Source organism: Bubalus kerabau, chromosome 21 (assembly GCF_029407905.1).
Source record: "Bubalus kerabau isolate K-KA32 ecotype Philippines breed swamp buffalo chromosome 21, PCC_UOA_SB_1v2, whole genome shotgun sequence".
NCBI lineage: Eukaryota > Metazoa > Chordata > Mammalia > Artiodactyla > Bovidae > Bubalus > Bubalus kerabau.
Genome location: NC_073644.1, coordinates 15,579,980 through 15,602,565, shown reverse-complemented (window position 1 = coordinate 15,602,565; position 22,586 = coordinate 15,579,980). Strand labels below are relative to the sequence as shown.

General features: G+C 40.9%; 1 protein-coding gene across 2 annotated transcripts; it reads left to right on the top strand.

The window, feature by feature from the left end:
• Positions 1 to 3,240: 3,240 nt before the first annotated feature.
• Positions 3,241 to 20,942, top strand: LOC129635893 (plasminogen activator inhibitor 2-like). 2 transcript variants are annotated; one of them, XM_055559115.1, is made up of 8 exons: positions 3,241 to 3,292; positions 7,750 to 7,929; positions 12,166 to 12,285; positions 13,928 to 14,056; positions 14,699 to 14,816; positions 18,212 to 18,354; positions 19,040 to 19,204; positions 19,741 to 20,942. In XM_055559115.1, exons 2-8 carry the CDS (start codon positions 7,759 to 7,761, stop codon positions 20,143 to 20,145), a joined length of 1,251 nt encoding a protein of 416 aa, XP_055415090.1. In that variant the 5' UTR covers positions 3,241 to 3,292; positions 7,750 to 7,758; the 3' UTR covers positions 20,146 to 20,942. The 2 variants fall into 2 exon arrangements, with proteins under 2 accessions (XP_055415090.1, XP_055415091.1); XM_055559116.1 differs by lacking the exon at positions 3,241 to 3,292 and adding an exon at positions 5,833 to 6,360.
• The last annotated feature ends 1,644 nt before the right edge of the window (positions 20,943 to 22,586 follow it).

Below are 22,586 nucleotides of genomic sequence, written 5' to 3'. Positions count from 1 at the left end.
CACAAGATTATCCACTCCAGTATTCTTGCCTGGAGAATCCCCATGGACAGAGGAGCCTGGTGTGCTACAGTCCATGGAGTTGCAAAGAGTTGGACACAACTGAGCGACTAAGCACAAGGACAGGACATACAACTAGTGAAGAGCATCTTCGTTGTTTAGTCACTAAGTCGTGTCTGATTCTTTTGTAACCCCATGGACTGTAGCCCACCAGGCTCTTCCATCGATGGGATTTCCCAGGCAAGAATACTGGAGTGGGTTGCTATTTCTTACTCCAGGGGATCATCCTGATCCAGGAATCAAACCCGCTTCTCCTGCAGAGGCAGGTGGATTCTTTACCGTCTGAGCCACCAGGGCTTCCCACTAAATGGCATGAAGATGTTTCAAATCAGACTTTTGGAGTCTCTCAAAATCCACATCTTTGCTCACCACACTATAAGGTCTTTCTAGAGAGTTTTAGCATCTTATTCAATTCATCAAAAAATATTCAGTATCCATTTGATGCTCAGCACTGTTATTACTGCTGAAAAGGAATGAAGTATATAACCTAGTTAGTGACAGAAGATCAACCCAGATGAAACAGCTGGAACACACAAGGTTAATTAATTAATAATCATATATTTTTATGTTGCAAGTTCAACTTGAAGGGGTATCTATATCGCAGGAATTCACCGAGTTTGATAGAAGTCAAACTGGACACTATGGAGTGTGAATCAAATCATACAGATTTGATTCAGTGGGAATAAATTGGCTTAGGAGACTGTTGTGCTGCCTATGTGTGGTTAATAAACAGCTGAACAAATTGAAAAAGGAGAGAGACCTAGACCACAAAGCAATAGTACCTGCTGAACGTTCACTGAGTTAGAGAAGTGGCTGAGTGCCAAGGGAAGTGAAAATTTATAAAAGGGTCACTGGCTGCCTGCAAGGTTTCTGTGGTCTAATGGAGAAACCGAAGATTTGAAAGATCACTCTTGAAGTGAAATTTCAGCTCTTTTTCTTTATGTGACCTGAGATCTTCCAGAAATTAGTAAACCGAATAATTCGGCTTTTGATGGCCAGATACAGATTCTGAAGAACACACCTATCTCATTGTCCCTTTAATAATAATGAGGGGCTTGAGTTAAGTCTGGTGGTTCAGGTGGTAAAGAACCATCCTGCAGTGCAGGGAACCTGGGTTCAATCCCTGGGTGGGAAGATCCCCTGGAGAAGGGAATGGCTCTCCTCTCCAGTATTCTTGCCTGGAGAATCCCATGGACAGAGGAGCCTGGAGGTCTACAGTCCATAGGGTCACAAAGAGTCAGACACAACTGAACGACGAACACTTTGGGTTAAGTCAGCCCACTCCTTTTTGACCAGAGACTCACATTAGCAAGAAGAGCTAAAGATAAGTCTGGCTCTGTGGACCACAGCCAAGCTAAGAAGCTCATGCAGGGCTCAAACTCACAGGCTTGGTTTCAAGGACACCCCAGATTGTCAACTCAGCTCTTCAAGTGGAGACTTGGGGCTTGCCACACCAGCAGAGAAAAAGCACGGTGGTTTTACTTCTTTTCATCCCTATCGCTTTGGGGATTTCCTATGCATAAAAGTTAAGTGTGCAACTAGAGATTATCTTACTAGATGAGGTAAGTCAGAAAGAGAAGGACAAATACTATATGATATCACTTATATGTGGAATCTAAACTGTGGAGTGAGTGAACATCTGTGGAACAGATTGGGACCTAGTGATCAGACTTGTGGTTGCCAAGGGGGAGAGAGGAGAGGAAATGGGACGGACTGGGATTTAGGGGCTGGTAGATGCAAATTATTACATTTAAAACAGGTTTGATGCATGATACTGGATGCTTGCGGCTGGTGCACTGGGACGACCCAGACGGATGGTACTGGGAGGGAGGAGGGAGGAGGGTTCAGGATGGGGAACATGTGTATACCTGTGGCAGATTCATGTTGATATATGGCAAAACCAATACAATATTGTAAAGTTAAAAAATAAAATAAAAAATAAAAAAAAATAGAATAGGTATATAACCAGGCCTTACTATATAGCACAGGGAAAGTATATCCAATCTCCTGGGATAAGCCATAATGGTGTTTGTGTACGCTCAGTCATTTCTGACTCTTTGTGGTCCTATGGACTGTAGCCCACCTGGTTCCTCTGTCCATAGGATTTTCCAGGCAAGAATACTGGAGTAGAGTGCAATTTCCTACTCCAGTGGATCTTTTTGATCCAGGAATCGAATCTGCCTCTCTTAGTCTCCTGCATTGGCAGGAGGATTCTTTACCTCTAGTGACACCTGGGAAGCCCATAATAGCAGAATATAAAAAACAAACAAAAAAACTATATATATATGTGTAAAGCTGAGTCACTTTGCTGGGCAGTTTTAAATCAGCTATGCTTCAATAAAGAAGCAAAGTGAAGAGAAGAAAAGCTATCTTTACAATGTGTTGGAAACACTTTTCAATAAGCTCTAACAATATGAACATTTTAAAGCTCAGCTTCTCTTTCATTACACATATCTTTTATCTATTTTTACTCCTCGGATTCCTTTGGCTGTATCTAAAAATCTAGTGATTTTCAGAATCATATTTTCGACATCACAAATTCCAATTAACACCTATAATTTACCCTCTTAAAAGTTAAAGTACACAGTGGATTTTCACTGTTTAATTAAAGATAAGATTTATGTTCTAAAAAAGGACAAATGAAACATTCTTTGGGTGTGGTTTGTGACAGGAGATTAGGGTGGAACCCAGAATTATTTTGGAAATTATAGCTTGAGAAAATGTAAGAGGGTTTAAAATAGAGAATTTATAAGGAAAAAAAGTGTTTATTTGTTTTTTTTCTGTTCTCAAAGAATTGCTTGGGGGCTGTCTAGATTCAAAAGACAAAGGATTCCATTACTTTTAAGTATTGCAAGAAGCTCCCAGGCCATTCTTGGCAAAAGATAGAAGAGATATTGTAGAATTTCTTAGGAGGAGAGCAAGTTATAGCAGGGACTGTTGAAACTAGGGCTGACAGATTTTAGCTAATTTTAAGAGGCATATGTAGGTATTACCAAATTCTTAAGTTTCTGAATGATGTCATCTTTCCAACAAATTTCTTCAATGATGCCTTAGCAAACAAGCATTTCTATTCTAATGATGTCTGAGTAAAATGTTGAATCACTCAAAGGATACAGATAGAGAGAAAAAAAAAATGCCATGTGGGAGGGGCAGAGCTTTATAAAACCAGTCATTGCCATGTCTGAACTCTAACAACGCTCAGAGGACCGTTTCCTGTCAGGCAGAGAAGAACCAGGTATTTCAGTCATTTCTTTATCTCTATCTATGAAATAGGGTTTTATTTTGCATACTGGTATTATTAATATAATGAAAATTAAACTGTAGGATGTTTTCAGAGGATAAGTAAAAATTTCATGGTGTTTTCTTGTTTAGTTGCTTGTTTGAGAATATTTTGGTTCAAGATTTGAATTAAATTAAGTTAGACCTAATCTTAAATCTCAGAGACCAGCACATGCCTATGTAACATTCATCAAACCAAAATGTACATTCTAGTTGTGATGTCAGTTTTACCAAACAGCTCAGATTGAGTGTATCCTTTACTATTTAGTGTTTGGCACTGAATTTAATGAAAATAGCCAGATCAATTAAAAAGGATTATTTTAGTAACTGAAAGTAATTTATAAATTGTGTATAAATATGAGAAAGACAAAAAGAGGACTCAGTTTTCATCTTAAACAACCAGAAATTAAGCAAAAAGCTGGGTGGTTCAATTCAATACCAGAATATACTTGTTGAATTTAGTTTGATAATTGGTCAGTTTAGTGAAAGAGAAAGAAGAGCCCAGTTAGTTGCTGGATCGACTGAAGTAATAGTTCAATAAATAATTTAATATCCCATAAACAAATAACTTCATTATGAAAGGAGTCAAGTGCAGAAAAGGTTTTTAATTTTGTGGGGGCAAAACTTGGTAATTTGGAATGGGAAATTTCCTTGAAGTATTGTTTTTTCTGTGTCATTAATTTTTCTGGTCAATTTCAAAATATTTACACTGTGTTGCTACTAAAAAATTCATCTAAAAATGCTACAGCACACTCAAATCTAATGTTCAATGCCAGTGAGCAGGAGTGTGGTTGTGGGTCTGAGCTCTTTGTTGCCTGTGCCAAGTTTCAGAGGCACATTTGCAACTTGTCTTGTAGGAACCAACACAAACATCACAGAGACCAGCCCCACATGTGCTTTTCATCCGTTTGTTCCTCTAAAGATGATATTAAACGTTAGTTAGGAGTATAATATCTAGAAATTGTTGAAATTGTGTAGCTCACTCTAGTGTTAAGAAATTCACAACAGGTGTTTCCTGTTCTGAGAGACTCTGATGTCACTCAGTGACTTCGATTTTACATGGTCTTAGGCAGATTCCCATTTAAATGCAGGGTGGATGTGTGGTACAGTCAGAAGACACATACAAACACATTATATATATATGGAGAATCCCAGGGACAGAGGAGCCTGGTGGGCTGCCATCTATGGGGTCGCACAGAGTCAGACATGACTGAAGCAACTTAGCAGCAGCAGCAGCAGCATATAAAATATATTCATAGATTTCTACAAATATAAACTCCTCAAACCTTATTTGAAAGGTCTGTAGGAATAGCACTAGAGCTGGGATCAGAAGCTAGTGTAGGCTTTGAAACTAGCTGTGCTATGGACGTCTTCATATTCTCATTGGTATAACAGGAATTACTAGCTTTATCAGACAAGTAATTATGCAAGTTAAATAAAACAGTGAGGCTGAAGGAATTTGGTAACTGTGATATAGACATAACATTATTTTTTATGTTAAATGCAGTTAATTGCACCTATCTGAAAGATAAACTTTAAATGTTTTTAAAACAAGTAAATACATCTGGGTGATTTAATTTTGTCCTTACTCATTTTTTAAATTAAAAAAAAAAATAGTCACAGTCAACTGAAATTCTAATTTGGCATTAAAAGCCCTTACTGTTAGTTTGTCTTGACACTTAAATTTTGTTAGTGTCAAAGTGACTGACTAGTCAGGTCATTATAAAGAATTGGGTATAGGAGGGGCCTACATTAATTAATTAATTAATTGTTCACTCTGTGCAGACCATGGGATCTTAGTTCACTGACCAGGGATTGAGCCCACGCCCTCAGCAATGAAAGTTCCGAGTCTTAGCCCCTGCACCACTAGGGAATTTCCAGGCTTAAGTTTATTTTTCTAGCTCTGATTCTTTATTTTTTCATACACAATAGAGAAATATTTATGCTATTAATTCTGTTTCTGAAATGTTTTTGAGATAATTTGCAAAAAAGGATCTACCCAGGAATAATTCATTATAAAGATGATTTTAACATGTAGAAGGAAGAGGAAACAAATTTCTGTCACCCAGGTTAATCTGATCTCAGTGATGAAACAAGCAAAAAAGAAACTGACTTTTAAAAACCTTAATAAACCTTATAGAAGTATCAAAAACTGGCTTCCTTGCTCTTTTTATTTCCTCTTTCTAGCATTTCTCAAACCAGTAGCTGGGTGAAACTCTTATACATAGTAATTCAACATCAGCAAGTAAAGTGTAAGTGAGATTGGACAGAGGGGGTTTCTGAAGCTTGAATCCCTGCACCATTACATACAAACTCTGTGACCTTTTATAAGTTACTTAACCTCTCTAGCGGAGAAAGCAATCACACCCACTCCAGTACTCTTGCCTGGAAAATCCCATGGATGGAGGAACCTGGTAGGCTGTAGTCCATGGGGTCGCTGAGTCGGACACGACTGAGCAACTTCACTTTCACTTTTCACTTTCATGCATTGGAGAAGGAAATGGCAACCCACTCCAGTGTTCTTGCCTGGAGAATCCCAGGGACAGTGGAGCCTGGTAGGCTGCCGTCTATGGGGTCGCACAGAGTCAGACACGACTGAAGTGACTTAGCAGCAGCAGTAGCAGTAACCTCTCTAGGCATCAGGATGTAACCTCTATGTATCTCATGCTGATCCTGTTGAATATCAAATATTAAAGGAGACAAGAAGACATGAGAGAGTTTCAGGGACAAATTTTATTGAATTTACTATTTTGTCTTGATAAAATACAATTGGGTGGTAACTCACATGAGAAATTTTGATACAAATGGCAATCACTTTCTTCACAAGAAATGTTCATGAACCAAATGTTCACATAAGACACCCATGGACTAGGGAGCCATGAGCCTGGAGACCCTGCTGAGGGAGCCCATGGCTATAGAGCGCCTCCTCCAGGGCCGCCCCCAGCAGCTCCGCAGCCACAGTCCCCAGAAGGCTTCCTGTGAAGTGATGAGTGTCAGCATCGCTTGGTATATTTATAGATTTTGGTAAGTGCAGGGTGTGTTTAAAGCCATTATGAAAACATAAGATACAATCTGTTGGCTAGAACCAGCATGTACCCACCCACACCCCGGTGTGTCCAAGCATTTGGCTGCATGTGAGTCTTAGGTCACAGAAATGTGTCTGTTATTTATCTTCAGATGGTGGATGGTGCATGTGTGTGAGCTCCATATATCCAGGATCACCCCTGCAGGGGGACCTGGTGTTGATTGCCCTGCTAGGGGTGTTGGGAGGAGGGGGCCTTTCTAGCACTCCCAGTAACAAACTGCTCAGCACAGGGGAGCTTTGGAAGAAAGGCTGTGGTGTGTGAGTGAGTGGAGGGGGCCCAGGAATGGGAGATAGGGCGGTGTGAAATGACCACTCTTGAAAGGTGAGTCTAGGTCACTTTTAGAAAGGAGTTTGACCATCTCCAATGGGGCCAACAAGAGTATGTGTGCAGGCGACACTCATTTGAATATGTGTGTATTTGCCTCTAGTGTGTACGATGCTTGACGGTTTAGTGACTAAGTCATGTCCATGGACTCTTGTGACCCTGTGGACTGTAGTCTACTAGGCTCCTCTGTCCATGAGATTTCCCAGGCAAGAACACTGGAGTGGGTTGCCATTTCCTTCTCCAGGGGATCTTCCCAACCTGGGCATCAAATCTGAGTTTCCTGCATTGCAGATGGTCTCCTGCATTTCAGGTGGATTCTTTACTGACTGAGCCACCAGGGAAGGCCCTCGTGTGTGTATCTGTGTGTCTGTATGTGTGATGTGTGTTTGTAGGTACAACACTGAAGTTGAGAGTATGACCCTGGAGGTACCCACCAACCTGGCTTCAATTTCCAGTCCTGTTCCTTATAGCTGAGTGACATGGGTCACTTTTCTGATTCTCTCTGGGCAGTAGCTTTTTCCTTTGTAAGCACAAGAATAGCAGTGTCTTTCTCACAGGGCTTGTGTAAGGATTACCTGGTTAGTACAGGTAAAATGTTGAACACAGCATCTGTTGTACAGTTAAGAATTCAATCAGGGCTATTTATTGTTATTGCTGTTGTTATCATTATTATGAGGTGGAGGGTCACCACGCATCATAGGACTGTTCTCTCTATCTCAGGATCAGTTGTGTAATTTGCAGGATCCAGTGCAAAAGGGAAATGCAGGCAGGACCCTTAGTATAAAATCATTAAGGAACTGCCGTGTTGTGACAGCGGCGCATTGCACCAAGAGTGGAACCTTTTGTGTCTGTGCAGGTCCCAGGGTCACGATGCTGCTGACCCTGTTCAGTGAAGGGAGAACAGAGAGGGAACCCCTGCCCTGCGCAGGGTACTATGCCGCTGACATCCTCAAAATGTTGAGTCATCTTGTAGAGCTGTTCCTTTTCCTCGTTTTCCTTCCAGATTGAGACAATGGAAGAACTTAATGTGGCAAATACAATCTTTGCCCTCAATTTCTTCAAGCATCTTGCAAATACAAGCGCCAACACCCAGAATATCTTCTTCTGTCCCTGGAGCATCTCCTCCACCTTGGCCATGGTCTACCTGGGCGCCCGGAGCAATACTGCAGACCAGATAGCCCAAGTAAGTTTCTGTTTAAGTTCCCAATTGGGACTGAAGGATTCCTGAACTGAATTGCAGAACTGATCTGATTATATGCTTGTGGTATCTGGACTATAACAAAGTCAGCGGCTTGTGGAATCTTAGTTCCCCCACCAGGTATTGAATCCGTGTCCTCAGCAATCATCACAAACCATTACAGCACGTGTTACTTAGATTCAAATCTATAAAAGAGCCAAACCACAGAAACCCTCAATGGTTGATATAGCAGGATTATCAGAGTTTCTTATCCTACAATGTTAGAAATAGTTAATAGTGACCATATCTGACATCTGATAATGTTTATATTTTTCAAAGGATTTCTGTGCTTTATCTCTTACGGGTTTTAAAACAAGTGTCACTGACGTATGGGCAGTGGGACTAAAGCACCTTTCCCAGGGGTTCCTCTGGTTTCTGTCCTCTCATCTCAGGCTCCTTCCATTTATGTAAAGAATTCCTCTTAGTGGTTTTTAGAGTGCTATGAAGAGAAAAAACAAAAAACAAAAAAACTGTCCTAGGGCTCGGTCTCTGCACTCTGGGGGAGGCACAGAGAGCACCATGACTTCAGAGGGCCTCAGCCAACATTCTCCACCCCGTGAGCTCATGTCAACAAAATGGGGCTGACGGGATGGCCAATCCTCAATGTCAAGGTGGTCAGGGGTGGCACAGCACTGTGGGGGATTTCTGTCAGGGCCACTGGCCTCCTTCCTTGGTGAATGGACACCAGGTCAGTCAGGGGACCCTTTCATTGAGTCTGGGTCTATGGAGATACGTTGAACTAGTTTGCCTGTACACGGCAATCAACCTATGGGATGAATGCAGCGCTATTAAAATTCACATGATCCTTCACGTCAATGTAGGGCAAAAGCCACTACAATATTCTAAAGTAATTAGCCTTCAATTAAAATAAATTAATTAATTAAAAAAAATTCACAGGATCCTGTCTTCCCTGGGTCTGAGACCAGACAAGGTAATTATACCATTAAAATTCTTTCCTAGTCCCATTTATATAGACATTAGCATTGAATGCTATGAGTACAAGCTCTGGTTTCCCACAAGCATGGAGGCTGCTTTCAGTCACACCAGAATGCCGCTGGCTACTGTTGAGTTTCTTGTAAGAATCGCACCTGAGTGTGTGAATACAGATAGATGGATACAGTCTTCCAGGTACACGGTGACCCATTTAAGACAGGACTTACTTGGAGTGGCTCACACAGAGTGTTAGCCAATCTCACCGCAGGAGGAAAAGGGATGGGAGCTTCGCTCTCTGTGTTTGTGGGAGTTTAAACGTGAAGACTTACGACAAAGCCCCGTTGCTCAACTCCCTGATACCAGCCACATTTTGCAAAACTCCTTCCCCTTTATTTTCTTTGCCTTGAAAAAATAAATAAATGAAGGCAGTGAACTTCATTAAAAACTTTAGAAAACATCAAGGACTTCATTTTTTATTTTTATTTAGTTTTTGGCCACGCTGTGAGGCATGTGGAATGTTAGTTCCCTGCCCAGGGCTTGAACCCATGCCCCCTGCATTGGAAGCATGGAGTCTTAACCAGTGGACCACCAGGGAAATCTTTTTAAATGTAAAGGAATCAGAAGCTTTTTTTTTTTTTTTTTTTTTTTTAGGACAAATGCCAAACAAAGTACTCTAGGTGCTAAAAGTAAAAACTTTGATTTTGATACTAGAGGAAAAGTAACTTATTGGTCCCTCGAGGTACAACACAGTTTTTCTGTGTTTGGAAGGTATTTTCTCCACATGGGACAAGGATTTTATATACAGTAGTTTTCTTGTAACTCTGCTACATAGGAAGATTCTAAAATTCAAAGGCAAATTGGCTTAATTCTCTACCAAAAAAGAGGAGACACTCTTTGGTTTAAAGGTGAAAGCCTGGACTTTGGGGACAGACCTGCCTGTCTTTGGTTGATGTCTTTGCCACTTACTAGGTGTGTAAGTGAAGACATTTAATGCTCTGAGCCTCAGCTTTCTTATTTTTTTATTTTACTTTTTAAGAACAGCTTTGCTGATTTATAATTCACATTTCATAAATTTCACCCATTTAAAGCTTATAATTCAGGAGTTCTTAGTATATTCACAAGAATTGTGAAGCCATCACCACAATCTAATTTCAGAATATCTTCATCTCCCCTAAAAGAAACTCTGTACGGTCTATGCCTATACCTCCCTGAACCCTCCCGATCTTGGAAGCTAAACAAGGCTGGGCCTGGTTAGTACTTGGATGGGAGGCATTCTGTACCCATGAACTATATTAATCTGATCATATGTAATGCGGATCGCTAACCACATATTTTGTACATTAGTTGCAGACCTCTTAAACACCATTTGATAACTCAAGAGAGTCTAGTGGTAACTGTCTTATTTTAAAAATGTGAATGGAAATGTGTATCTGGCAAGATGGGTATGAAAATTACAGTTAACTAGAGAGGTACATGGTAGAACTAATTGTTTTCTTAGCTGATACATACAATGCCCCATCCAGGCATCTTAATGTTTTAGGAATTTATCCACAGAAAACAAAATCCTATGAGGTAGGTGCTCTGATTACCATACTCACTTTACAGATGAGAAAATCAGGGCAGGAAGAGGCCACACACAGTTGGGAACAGGTGTAGCTGGTAAGGCTAGAACAGTTGTAGTGGAAAAAAGGGTAAATAGAATAAATATATACTCTCTTACAGAGCACAGACAATTTGAGATTTGCAGGAGTATTTTTACCCAGCTCTTATCTTTAGGATAAGGCCACAGACCAGCCCAGGGCAGGCTGCCTCTTTGGGCAGGGTACCTGCCCCAGCCTGGCTCAGGGTCATTTCACATGCCCCACACCTGCAAGGACTCTTGCTGTGACTCAAAAGGGCTTCAGTGCTGCCCAGAGACCCTGACTTATGGGTCAACTTCCTTAAAAGGTCGGACAACCAGAGAAGCTCTTACACAAAATAGTCCCCCTTGTGTAGCGGCAGTCAGACCGCTTCTTTTCAGAGAGTATTAGGTAGGAACTTATAATATATGATCTGAAGAGCAGAGAAAGATCCCAGAAATCCTAACACCTCTCCTTCCAGCCTACAAATTCACCATCTGCTGGACAAACTTGCATTCTTTCCCTTGGCAGAACCTCCACCATCAACGCATTAACCAATAAGCTCCTCCCTGCCTGGGGCCCGATGGGGCTGGGACCCAAGAGATGCTGGAGGTGGGGGTGGGTGGGTGGTAGCAGGGCCAAGCTGAGGAGTCTACGATATTGGAGAGGGGACCTGAGCACCTTCCAGGGCAAAACTTCACCTGCCAGCTTCACTGTTAGCTGGATCTGCCACTTACAACGTAAAGAAATTCACATTGGGACTTCCTGGTGGTCCAATGGCTAAGACTCTGTGCTCCCAATGCAGGAGGCCTGGGTTTTACCCCTGGTCAGGGAACATGTAGAAACTAAAGATCCTGCGTGCCTCAACTAAAGATGCTGCCGGCCTCAACCAGGGGCAGCTAAATAAATCCATAAATGAAAATAAATATTTTTAAAAAAGAAATTCATATTGTCATCTGACTCCTGCCATCTGCCCCCAACATGGACAGAAGTAGGGGATTTCTTCATGTGTAAATAACATTTGTGGAAATGTTTTAGATGATCCCTGGTAATACTGAGCAACCTGTTTTTGTGCTTAGTATAAAGGGCTCCCCTTGTAGCTAAGTCAGTAAATAATTTGCCTGAAATGCAGGAGACCCTGGTTCGATCCCTGGGTTGGGAAGATCCCCTGGAGAAGGAAATGGCAACCCACTCCAGTACTCTTGCCTGGAGAATCCCATAGACAGAGGAGCCTGGCAGGCTACAGTCCATGGGGTTACAAGAGTCAGACACGACTTAGCGTCTAAACCACCACAGAAGGGTATATCATGTAAGGCCACTGAATAGAGAGATGAAAGGTCAGGAGTTAACCTTGCTACTTCTTTCAAGGCAATTTATGAGTTGAGTGATAATTTTATTAAAATGTTATAAATCATCTCATAATAAAAATATTGTCAAAATGGCCAGTATTTGAATTAGTATAAAATAACTCATGCTAATTCCTATGAAGGAAATCTCACTGACTTGTTGCCCAGACACAAAGGCAGGGAACTAGACGTAGGACCACTAAGAGGTACCTGACAGCCATTGGTTTAAAAGCTAAATAATGCAGCAGAAAAATGTACCCAGTTTTCTCAAATTCCAATTGTAGGTGCTTCAGTTTAACCAAGTTGGAGTCCACAAAGGCACCCCAGTGACCCCACAGAGCCTCACCAGTTGTGATTTCACGAAGCAGATCCAGAGGGACACATATCCTGATGCTATTTTGCAGGTATGTGACACATCTGTTCCTAGTTCTTTTGTATTTTGCTTCCAGAAACTTCTTGTTATTAAGTCACAATACTTATGAAGAAACCTAGTACAACGTCCACCTTTCACAGTAGAAAACTAAGACTCACAGTCCTTGAGTGGATATCTTACCGTCACTCTGATAAGGAAGGGCAGAACTGGGGTAGAATCCAGATTTTATGACTTCCAGGTCAAGACTTTCTAAATTCTGTCACATCACTCTGCCATTAGTTGGGTATGTATAATTTATTCTAAAGCCATTGTAGAGACTCCTAGAATACACGTGTGAATGCAGATTTCCAGATTCAAGGGTGACATCTAACTGAAGAATGGAGATGGCCAGGCTTGTTGACTTCAGGAGACGTCTCTGACCTCCACATATCCCTTATCTCCTCTCTATCTATCCAGGGCTTCCCCAATGGCTTAGTGGTAAAGAATCCACCTTCAGTGCAGAAGACACAGTACATGTGGGTTCAGTCCCTGGGTGGGAAGATCCCCTGGAGCAGGAAATGGCAATCCACTGCAGTCTTCTTGCTAGAAAAATTCCATAGTCAGAGGAGCCTGGTGGGATACAGTCCAAAGAGTCTCGAAGAGCTGCACACAACCAAGCAACTGAGCATGAGCACACATCTATCTATCTATTGTCATCATTATGATCATCATCTACTATCTATCAGTATCTATCTCCCTATCTGCCAATCTATCATCATCATAATTAGCAACTGAACAATAACTATCTACCTATTTATCATCATTATCATGATCATCATCTACTATCTATCTATCATCCATTCATCTAATCTATCTCAGGTTAATAATATCTTTTCCCAGTAATTCACTTCCATAAACGCCAGCCATCCAGCTACATTATAAGAGGCTGGTATAGATGGGCTCCTGTTGGTAAACAACTTCCACTATCACACCCCTGAGTTAGGTCATGGGGAGATACCTCTCACAGGTTCCTTCCTGGGAACACTGATGCTCCACCTGCCTGTCACCCAGGGAATTACAGACTCAGGATGGAGAGAGGGCCTCTTCAATAGGGCGATTCTGCCAGGTCTGGGTGGACAGCAGGTGGTCCATCTTCAGGGCTCTGACCTTGGCTTCACCCAGCGGTTTCTGTGACTAAGCCCTGTGTCTGTCATCGTGCTTGCAAACTTCAGGTTGAGGTCTGGAATTCCCCTCAATTTTATGTTTTCTAAACTCCAGATTTTCCATTGCACAGACTACCCCTTAATTATGCCGTGGGACTTGTTGAAGTTAAATAAATATTTAAAGAACATTTCTAAGGTGACATTTTAATATAATAAAAATTGCTTAGTGACTTTATAGTTTAGCTAAAGTATCAAAGGAGCCTGACTTTTTCTAGGATCTCAGTTCTGTCACAGTTAAATCCAATCCATAGGCAGAGCAAAATCTGAAACAAGTAAAAACTTATCTGATAAATTTTAATGTACTACATCCATATCAACAGTATTTCCTCAGAGTTACCTTCAAAGTGACAGAAAAATGTATATTTTAATACAGCATTTCATTGATATCCTAGAAAAAAATACTATTGCTTCAGAAATATCTTGTTTAGGAGTCCTGAGTTATATAAAACGAATCCCTCCTTTCCTTTTAAGGCACAAGCTGCGGGGGAAATCCATTCATCCTTCCGTTCTCTCAGCAATGCCATCAACGCGTCCACGGGGGAGTATTTATTGGAAAGTGCCAATAAGCTGTTTGGAGAGAAGTCTGCAAGATTCAAGGAAGTGAGTGAAACCTGCGATTTAAATGGCAGGGCCCCAAACTTGCAATGAGGTCACTTTCAAAGTTGTTTTCTCTGATTCATTCCCAGTGGGTCAGAATTCCACTCGGGCTCGCTAAGGCTCTTCGAGTCCATGGGACAAGATCCAACGCAGCTATGCTTACGCTCCCTCTGTGGGTGCTTCCTCTTTCTACTGTAAAAACCTTACGTGTAAAATCACAAGTCAGGAGGCGTACACAGCTATTCCCAGAACCGCTAACCCCACGCCCAACCTCTCCTTCTGTACTCTGTTCATAATGCACAGTATGCAGGAGAACAAGTGCAGTCGGGACTGGATTGGGGTGGGGGGAGGGCGGTCAAAAGAGCGCATAATCAGCCCCCCAGCCACCCCGCTACCCATTCTTTAGGCTCCCCAGTCTTGACAGGAAACCTGCAATTGACAATTACACCATTGCTTGTGGGGTATCCAGGAGAAGGGCATGGCAACCCACTCTAATATTCCTGCCTGGAGAAGTCCATGAACAGACGGAGCCTGGTGGTCCACAGTCCATGGAGTCACGGAGTCCAGGCGACTGAGCGAGTAACACTTTCACTTGGTGGGTGTATAGCCTATGTAACCTTTGTCATTATTGTTTTCACTTTAAAGGAATACATGCAACTCTCCAAGAAATATTACTCTACAGAACCCCAGGAGGTGGACTTCCTAGAATGTGCAGAAGACACCAGAAAAAAGATTAATTCCTGGGTCAAGACCCAAACTAAAGGTAAAACCAAGGAAATAGTTTCTGCTCTTCTTTCCAGATAGAAAACTCTGATTTTTTTTTTTTTTTTTAAGTCCTTAAACTTAACCCTTAATCCCAACCTTAGTTATTTTGGCTAATGTAACTTGATACTTGTGGAGCTTCCTGGTGTTTTAAGTGAGGGAAAAAAATAACGGAGGCATCCTAATAGAAGATACATATTTAGTATTTCAATAATCTGGTTTTGGATTATTACCTTAGAATAGAATGTAAGAAGAGGCAGATCTTTTCTAACATAGGAAATATCAGTACTGAAATAATTGTGACTTTATGTTCACTATGAACAAAAGTAAAGAACAAAGGCACAGTTGTCAACTAATTGGTGTGAGAATATCAGCAATGGAAAAAGGAGAGATCATAAAACTTTAACTCTTTCTTCTATTGCACCATTCAGAGTCACTATGTTGTCAATTTCTTTCAGTCCCTGCTTCATCTGTCATTGATCATCTAAGCTATTTCTACCTTGGTTACACATGTCCTCGGTTCTTAACTGACTCATCCAAGATGCCACTGTCGGTTAGTGGTACATCTGGGGTTCCCGCTTCTTCTGAGCCTTAGTCTAATTCTGGAATTCTTCAATTTAATGCTCAGAGAGTTTGATATCTTAATGCATAAAACATATTTTCACTTATCTCCCATGTTTATTTATTTACTTTTAAATACATTTTTATTTGGCTGTGTTGGGTCGCAGTTGTGGCATGTGAAATCTAGTTCCCTCACCAGGAATCAAATCTGGGCCCCTGGCATTGGGAGCATGGAATATTAGCCACTGGACTACTAAGGAAATCCCTACATCCTATGTTTAAAAGATTATTTCAAGTCATAGTATGCTATCCTGCTTTCTTAGCTACCATAATAGAAAAAAACACTTGTATTAAGTTCTGTAGAATTGAAAAAAGTATTATTGTTTCTCTAAAAATAGTTGACCTACTTCAGTTCTTCATTTCTAGATTTTTAAATTACTGCTTTAAAAGACTGACACACCACTGACAAAAAGAAAGCAGAGAAAGTGAAGATTTAACAGAAATGAAAGTCAAAGCGGATTGCAAAATTAAAGAGACACATGAAAGCTTTGCTTTTTTGAGATCAGCAAGAATTTCTCTTCTTTGTAAGCATTTGTGGTGAATGGCTATAAATCAATCAGTGGAATTGAAAAAATGCCAAATAGTTATTTGGAATGATTTTTATAATAATTTGAGAAAAAAAATTTTTTCCTTGTTATGATCAAATACTATGTGTCACAAAGTTAAATAAAGTCCCAGTGATTTCCAAGTGAAGTGAAGTGAAGTCGCTCAGTTGTGTTCAACTCTTTGTGACCCCATGGACTGTAGCCCACCAGGCTCCTTCATCCATGGAATTTTCTAGGCAAGAGTACTGGAGTGGGTTGCCATTTCCAAGTAGTAACCAGGAATTTTAATTGCTAGGGGGTACATTGAATGAAGATATTGAATAACTATACTGAAACTGGTCATACTAAAGTGACATTTTCGCTTGAGTCTCATATCTGTCAGTAGAAATGGAAGATGGTGGAATTCTGACTGGCTCTCAAGCATTGTGACCTTGGAAAGGTTATTAGTATCTCACTATAGTGTCCATTCCGGAGAAGGCAATGGCACCCCACTCCAGTACTCTTGCCTGGAAGACTCCATGGATGGAGGAGCCTGGAAGGCTGCAGTCCATGGGGTCGCTGAGGGTCGGACACGACTGAGCAACTTCACTTTCACTTTTCACTTTCATGCATTGGAGAAGGAAATGGCAACCCACTCCAATGTTCTTGCCTGGAGAATCCCAGGGACAGGGAAGCCTGGTGGGCTGCCGTCTATGGGGTCGCACAGAGTCGAACACGACTGAAGTGACTCAGCAGCAGCAGCATAGTGTCCATTTGCATTGTTGTTCTGTTGCTAAGTCTTGTCCGACTCTGCCACCCCATGAATTGCAGAATGCCAGGCTTCCCTGTCCTTCACTATCTCCTGTAGTTTGCTCAAACTGATGTCCATTGAGCCAGTGATGCCATCTAACTATCTTATCCTCTGTTGCCACCTTCTCTTGCTGTCAGTCTTTCCAGCGTCAGCGTCTTTCCCAATGAGTCAACTCTTCCCATCAGGTGGCCAAAGTATTGGAGCTTCAGTTTCAGTATCAGTCCTTCCAATGAATATTCAGGGTTGATTTCCTTCTTGTGTAAAATGACACCAATAATACTCCCTTACTAGAGTGGTTGTGAGGTTAAATAAAGTAATGTGGTTGAAATATTGCAGAGCAGGTATTCACTATAAATGGGCTGTTTCTTAAATTAACTTAAAAAAATCACACTCAGATGTTATTATTTCTTGGAACCTTTTTGGGCTCAATCATTCACTCCCTTCTCTGTGTTGTCACAGTTCTCTGCATTATTCAGCTGTCTTATAGAACTAATTGCACTTTTTTTTCCTAAATGATTTAGAATGTTGCTCCAGTATTCTAAGCCTCCCCAGGACAATTCTTCCTTTATTACTTAATGGAATCTGTGCTATTCCTTATGTAGGTCTATCACAACTTCCAAAACATTGTTTTTGGGTGAATCAGTAGACCCATGGGCTGTCAAGACCAGATCTAGAAGAAGCCCTAGTGACTTACTGGGGAAATGCACTATTATATTCCTTATTAGTGTTAGTCATTAAATTGTGTCCATCTCTTTGCGATCCCATGGACTGCAGCCCACCAGGCTCCTCTGCCCATGAAATTCTCCAGGCAAGATTACTGGAGTGGGTTGCCATTCTCTTCTCCAGGGGATCTTCACCACCCAGGAACCGAACTTGGGTCTCCTGCATTGCTGGCATATTCTTTACCATCTGAGCCACCAGGGAAGCCCATTATATTCCTTGAGTCTTTTTTTCACTCCCATCTGAATGAACTAACTTCATATAACTACAAAACTTTGAGAAAACAGTATAAAGGGAATTTAAATTTTCTGGGCATTCTTTGGCAGTCCAGGGGTTAAGACTCTATACTCTCAAAGCAAGGGATGCAGGTTCAATTCCTGGTTAGGGAAATAAAATCCTGTATGCAGTGCAGTGTGGCCAAAGGAAATAAATTTAAAAAAGAAACTTTAAAAAAATATTCCAAGTCTGATAGTAATTCTAAATCATAATTATATAACTTCTTTATTTTCTCTTGAAGTTTGTAAACCTGAAAAATTTGGTCTGGGCTTTACTTATGATTTAAATAAATCAAGAGAAAAATTTGGAAGTGACTATCAGCATCTCTGCAGAGTATGATAAATGTGGATGCTGAGCTTGATGGTGACTCAAAAGACTCAAGAAATCATAATAACTTCACAATTGTTAATCATGAAACCTAAACATATATCATATTTTCTGTAGGCAAAATCCCAAACTTGCTACCTGAAGGTTCTGTTGATGTAGACACCAAGATGGTCCTGGTGAATGCTGTCTACTTCAAAGGAAGGTGGAAGACTCCATTTCAGAAGAAATTAAAGGGACTTTATCCTTTCCATGTGAACTCGGTATGAATCAATGACAACAAATTGAATTTTCTTAACACAGAGTTTAGGGCCTTTGACAAAATAGAGAAAGAATAATTAGGGACCACTCATTGATACCCATACATGATTTGCTATTAATAGTTATAAGTTATGCACACTGGATAGTTTATTGACTTTTTCAGTTTCTGAATAGCACTCAGTAATTTTCTGAGAGGCTTTATGAGTAGTGGTGAAGACCATGGGCTTTATAATTACACATTTCTGAACTCACATTTAGGCTGTACTACTGATCAACTATGATGTTACTTCTGGTTCGTGCATTCACTTTTTTGATTTGTGAAACTAGTATGATAATTTCCAACCTAAAAGGTTGTTATAAAGATTCAGTGAGATTTTGCAGAGTTCTTGACCCCTAGTAAGTACTGAACAAATGTTTTAGTATTATTATAATTGTCCATCTTATTACTAATGGGTACTATCTTGAAAATAACAAAATAGATCAGAATCCCTGTGAGAATATGCAAATAATAAATTTTACTTTTTAAATATATTTTGACATTTCTAAACAAATTTCAAAACAAATTTTTAATTTTTGAAAAACATATTTCTTTAGCATGAAAGCATAACCCATTCTCTTTTATGTCTGATTGTAAATCTTTTGACATCTTACTATCAGCTTTCATATTTTACTTTTTAATTACTTTAGACTCAGCGCAAATCAGTAGAGATGATGTTCCTGAATGAAAAGCTAAACATTGGATACATAGCAGACCTGAAGGTCCAGATTCTAGAACTGCCATATGCTGGCGATGTCAGTATGTTCCTGCTGCTGCCAGATGGAATTGCTGAATCCTCTAGGGGCTTGGAGATGGTAAGAATTCCAACTTCCATTGTTTTAAACTTCTGGGGCTAAACTCACCTTTGCACACGTCTGCTGTTGTTGCTATTTAGTCACTAAGTCAGGTCCAACACTTTGAGACCCCCTGGACTGTAGCCCACCATGCTCCTCTGTCCATGGGGTTTCCCAGGCAAGATTACTGAAGTGGGTTGCCATTTCCTTCTCCAGGGGATCTTCCCCATTCAATAATCAAACCCATGTCTCCTGCATTGGCAGGTGGATTCTTTATCACTGAGCCATCTGGGAAACCCTTGAATATACCTACACCTGAGGAAATGGTGTGCAGTTTGAATACGTGAACTGGTTTAAGAGGAACTGTGCCAGGTTTCCCACTGTCATTCATAAGTCTTAAACACATGTCATACATGCTATCTTCTTGCAAAATTTTTACCAAACTGTTAAATTTTAATATCACTTACAATATAGTGAAGTCATTGGTTGTCAACATTAGAGGTTGTTGTCCTTCTCTGCTAAGCATTCATTGGTTTTTTTATGTTTTGTATTTGTAGCTGGAAAGTGAAATCACCTATGACAAACTCAACAAGTGGCTCAGCGAAGACACCATGGCTGAGGATGACGTGGTGGTGTACATCCCCGAGTTCAAATTAGAAGAGCGTTATGAACTCAAGACCATTCTCACAAGCATGGGCATGGGTGATGCCTTCAGCCGGGGCCGAGCCAATTTCTCAGGCATGTCAGGAAAGAATGACCTGTTTCTGTCTGAAGTGTTCCATCAGGCTTCGGTGGAAGTGAACGAGGAGGGCACTGAGGCTGCTGCCGGCACTGGGGCCATCATGACAGGGAGAACAGGCCACGGAGGCCCGCAGTTCGTGGCAGACCATCCTTTCCTCTTCCTTATCATGCACAAGATAACCAAGAGCATCCTCTTTTTGGGCAGATTTGCCTCACCCTAAATTGAAAGTTTCTATTTCTGCACAGGAATTTGTAAAATGAGTGTAAGCCTCAGGATTTCTGCAAGTGCCAAAACTTCTCTGCATGTTTCTGTTTTTCTGAAAAACTTTTATTGCACACTAACTAGAAACACAGACATAGCGTGACATCTGTGAATCATAACATTACTCCCCTGTTAATAATTTGGCCTCCTAAAATGGGATGATATTTCATTTAGTTCTTTCTTACTTTCGGTTTATTTTATAGCATTAACTTTTACTGTATTATTTATTATTTTATATACTGTTTTTTTTTATTATGGTCACTGTCTAGTATAGTTGATACATTTACAGAAGCCAGTTATCACTTATTTTTCTTTCTAAGAAAAAATATGTATTTGTGGGCTTCCCTGGTGACTCAGAGGATGGAGAATCCACCTGCAATGCAGGATACCCGAGTTTGATCCCTGGGTCAGATAGATCCCCTGGAGAAGGAAATGGCTACCCACTTCAGTGTTCTTGCCTGGAGAATTCCATTGACAGAGGAGCCTAGCAGGCTACAGTCCATGGGGTTACAATAAGTCAAACATGACTTAGTGACTAAGCATGCATGCATGCATATGTATTTGTTCTTATAATGAAGGATAAGTAGGTGGCCTTCCATGACCTTTTGTAATAGAAACCTAGAAGAAAGCATTGAACAACAGGGAAATACATATTGTGTGCATTTCTAAACAAATGTCTAGCATTATGTATCACATACATGTGGCTGTAACTTATGTAAGGTTGCAAAATATAGAAAATAAACCTATTTTCACAAACCATTTGCTTGTTTACATTCTACTAGGTCTTTAGGTTATAAGACCTGCTTATCTTCTTTCTCAGAAATCAGGCATCACAGGTCCTTTGTGAGACCCAAGCAAACAGAATAAAGGAGCCAAGGGAATAACCAACTGCTTTGCAAGGGGACCCAGTGTTGGGGGTGGGGTGGAGTTGGGTGAAAAATTGATTAGCACTGCCTTCTCACAGCAGAAAAACGTCTAGAAATTCAAAATGATAGTTTGGGTGAGAGTCCTTTGGGGACCCCTGTATTCAAATCAGAACATCAGAAATAAACACCGAGTCTAGTGGTTGCAGACATAGCATCAAGGTCATAATCACTGAGTGAGTTGACAGAGAGTTCAGAGGGGTAGAGATGAGCTGGGCACAAGGGTGGAAAACACCCTTGTTTACTTATTTTAAGTGTGTTTGCTTCAAATAGCACTGAACACTTTTGAGTGGATCAACAGCAAAGAAGAACATAATTTAAGTCCTGAGAACTTAAATTATAAGTTGACTTATTTTAAGTGTATTTGCTTCAAATAGCACTGAACTTTTGAGTGGATCAGCAGCAGAGAAGAACATAATTTAAGTCTTGAGAACTAAAGAAGATCTGAGGATTAGGGAGTTTGACCTGGCTGCAGAAGTGTGTCTGGATCCTGAAAATGCATTCCAGGCATTGACCTCTTTATGATGAAAGCCAGGGATGGGTGACCCACTGGAGCATGGTGGCTAAAGAGGTAGCCTCATGACTTTGACTTCAGTTCAGTTCAGTTCAATTCAGTCACTCAGTCCTGTCTGACTCTTTGCCACCCCATGAATCGCAGTACGCCAGGCCTCCCTGCCCATCACCAACTCCGAGAGTTTACTCAGACTCACGCCCATCCAGTCAGTGATGACATCCAGCCATCTCATCCTCTAACGTCCCCTTCTCCTCCTGACCCCAATCCCTCCCAGCATCAGAGTCTTTTCCAATGAGTCGGCCCTTAGCATGAGGTGGTCAAAGTACTGCAGTTTCAGCTTCAGCATCATTCCCTCCAAAGAAATCTCAGGGCTGATCTCCTTCAGAATGGACTGGTTGGATCTCCTTGCAGTCCAAGGGACTCTCAAGAGTCTTCTCCAACACCACAGTTCAAAAGCATCAATTCTTCACCACTCAGCCTTCTTCACAGTCCAACTCTCACATCCATACATGACCACAGGAAAAACCATAGCCTTGACTAGATGAACCTTTGTTGGCAAAGTAATGTCTCTGCTTTTCAATATGCTATCTAGGTTGGTCATAACTTGCTTTTCAAGGAGTAAGCGTCTTTTAATTTCATGTCTGCAGTCACCATCTGCAGTGATTTTGGAGCCCAGAAAAATAAAGTCTGACACTGTTTCCACTGTTTCCCCATCTATTTGCCATGAAGTGATGGGACCGGATGCCATGATCTTCGTTTTCTGAATGTTGAGCTTTAAGCCAACTTTTGCACTCTCCACTTTCTCTTTCCTCAAGAGGCTTTTTAGTTCTTCTTCACTTTCTGCCATAAGGGTGGTGTCATCTGCATATCTGAGGTTATTGATATTTCTCTGGGCAATCTTGATTCCAGCTTGTGTTTCTTCCAGTCCAGCGTTTCTCATCATGTACTCTGCATACAAGTTAC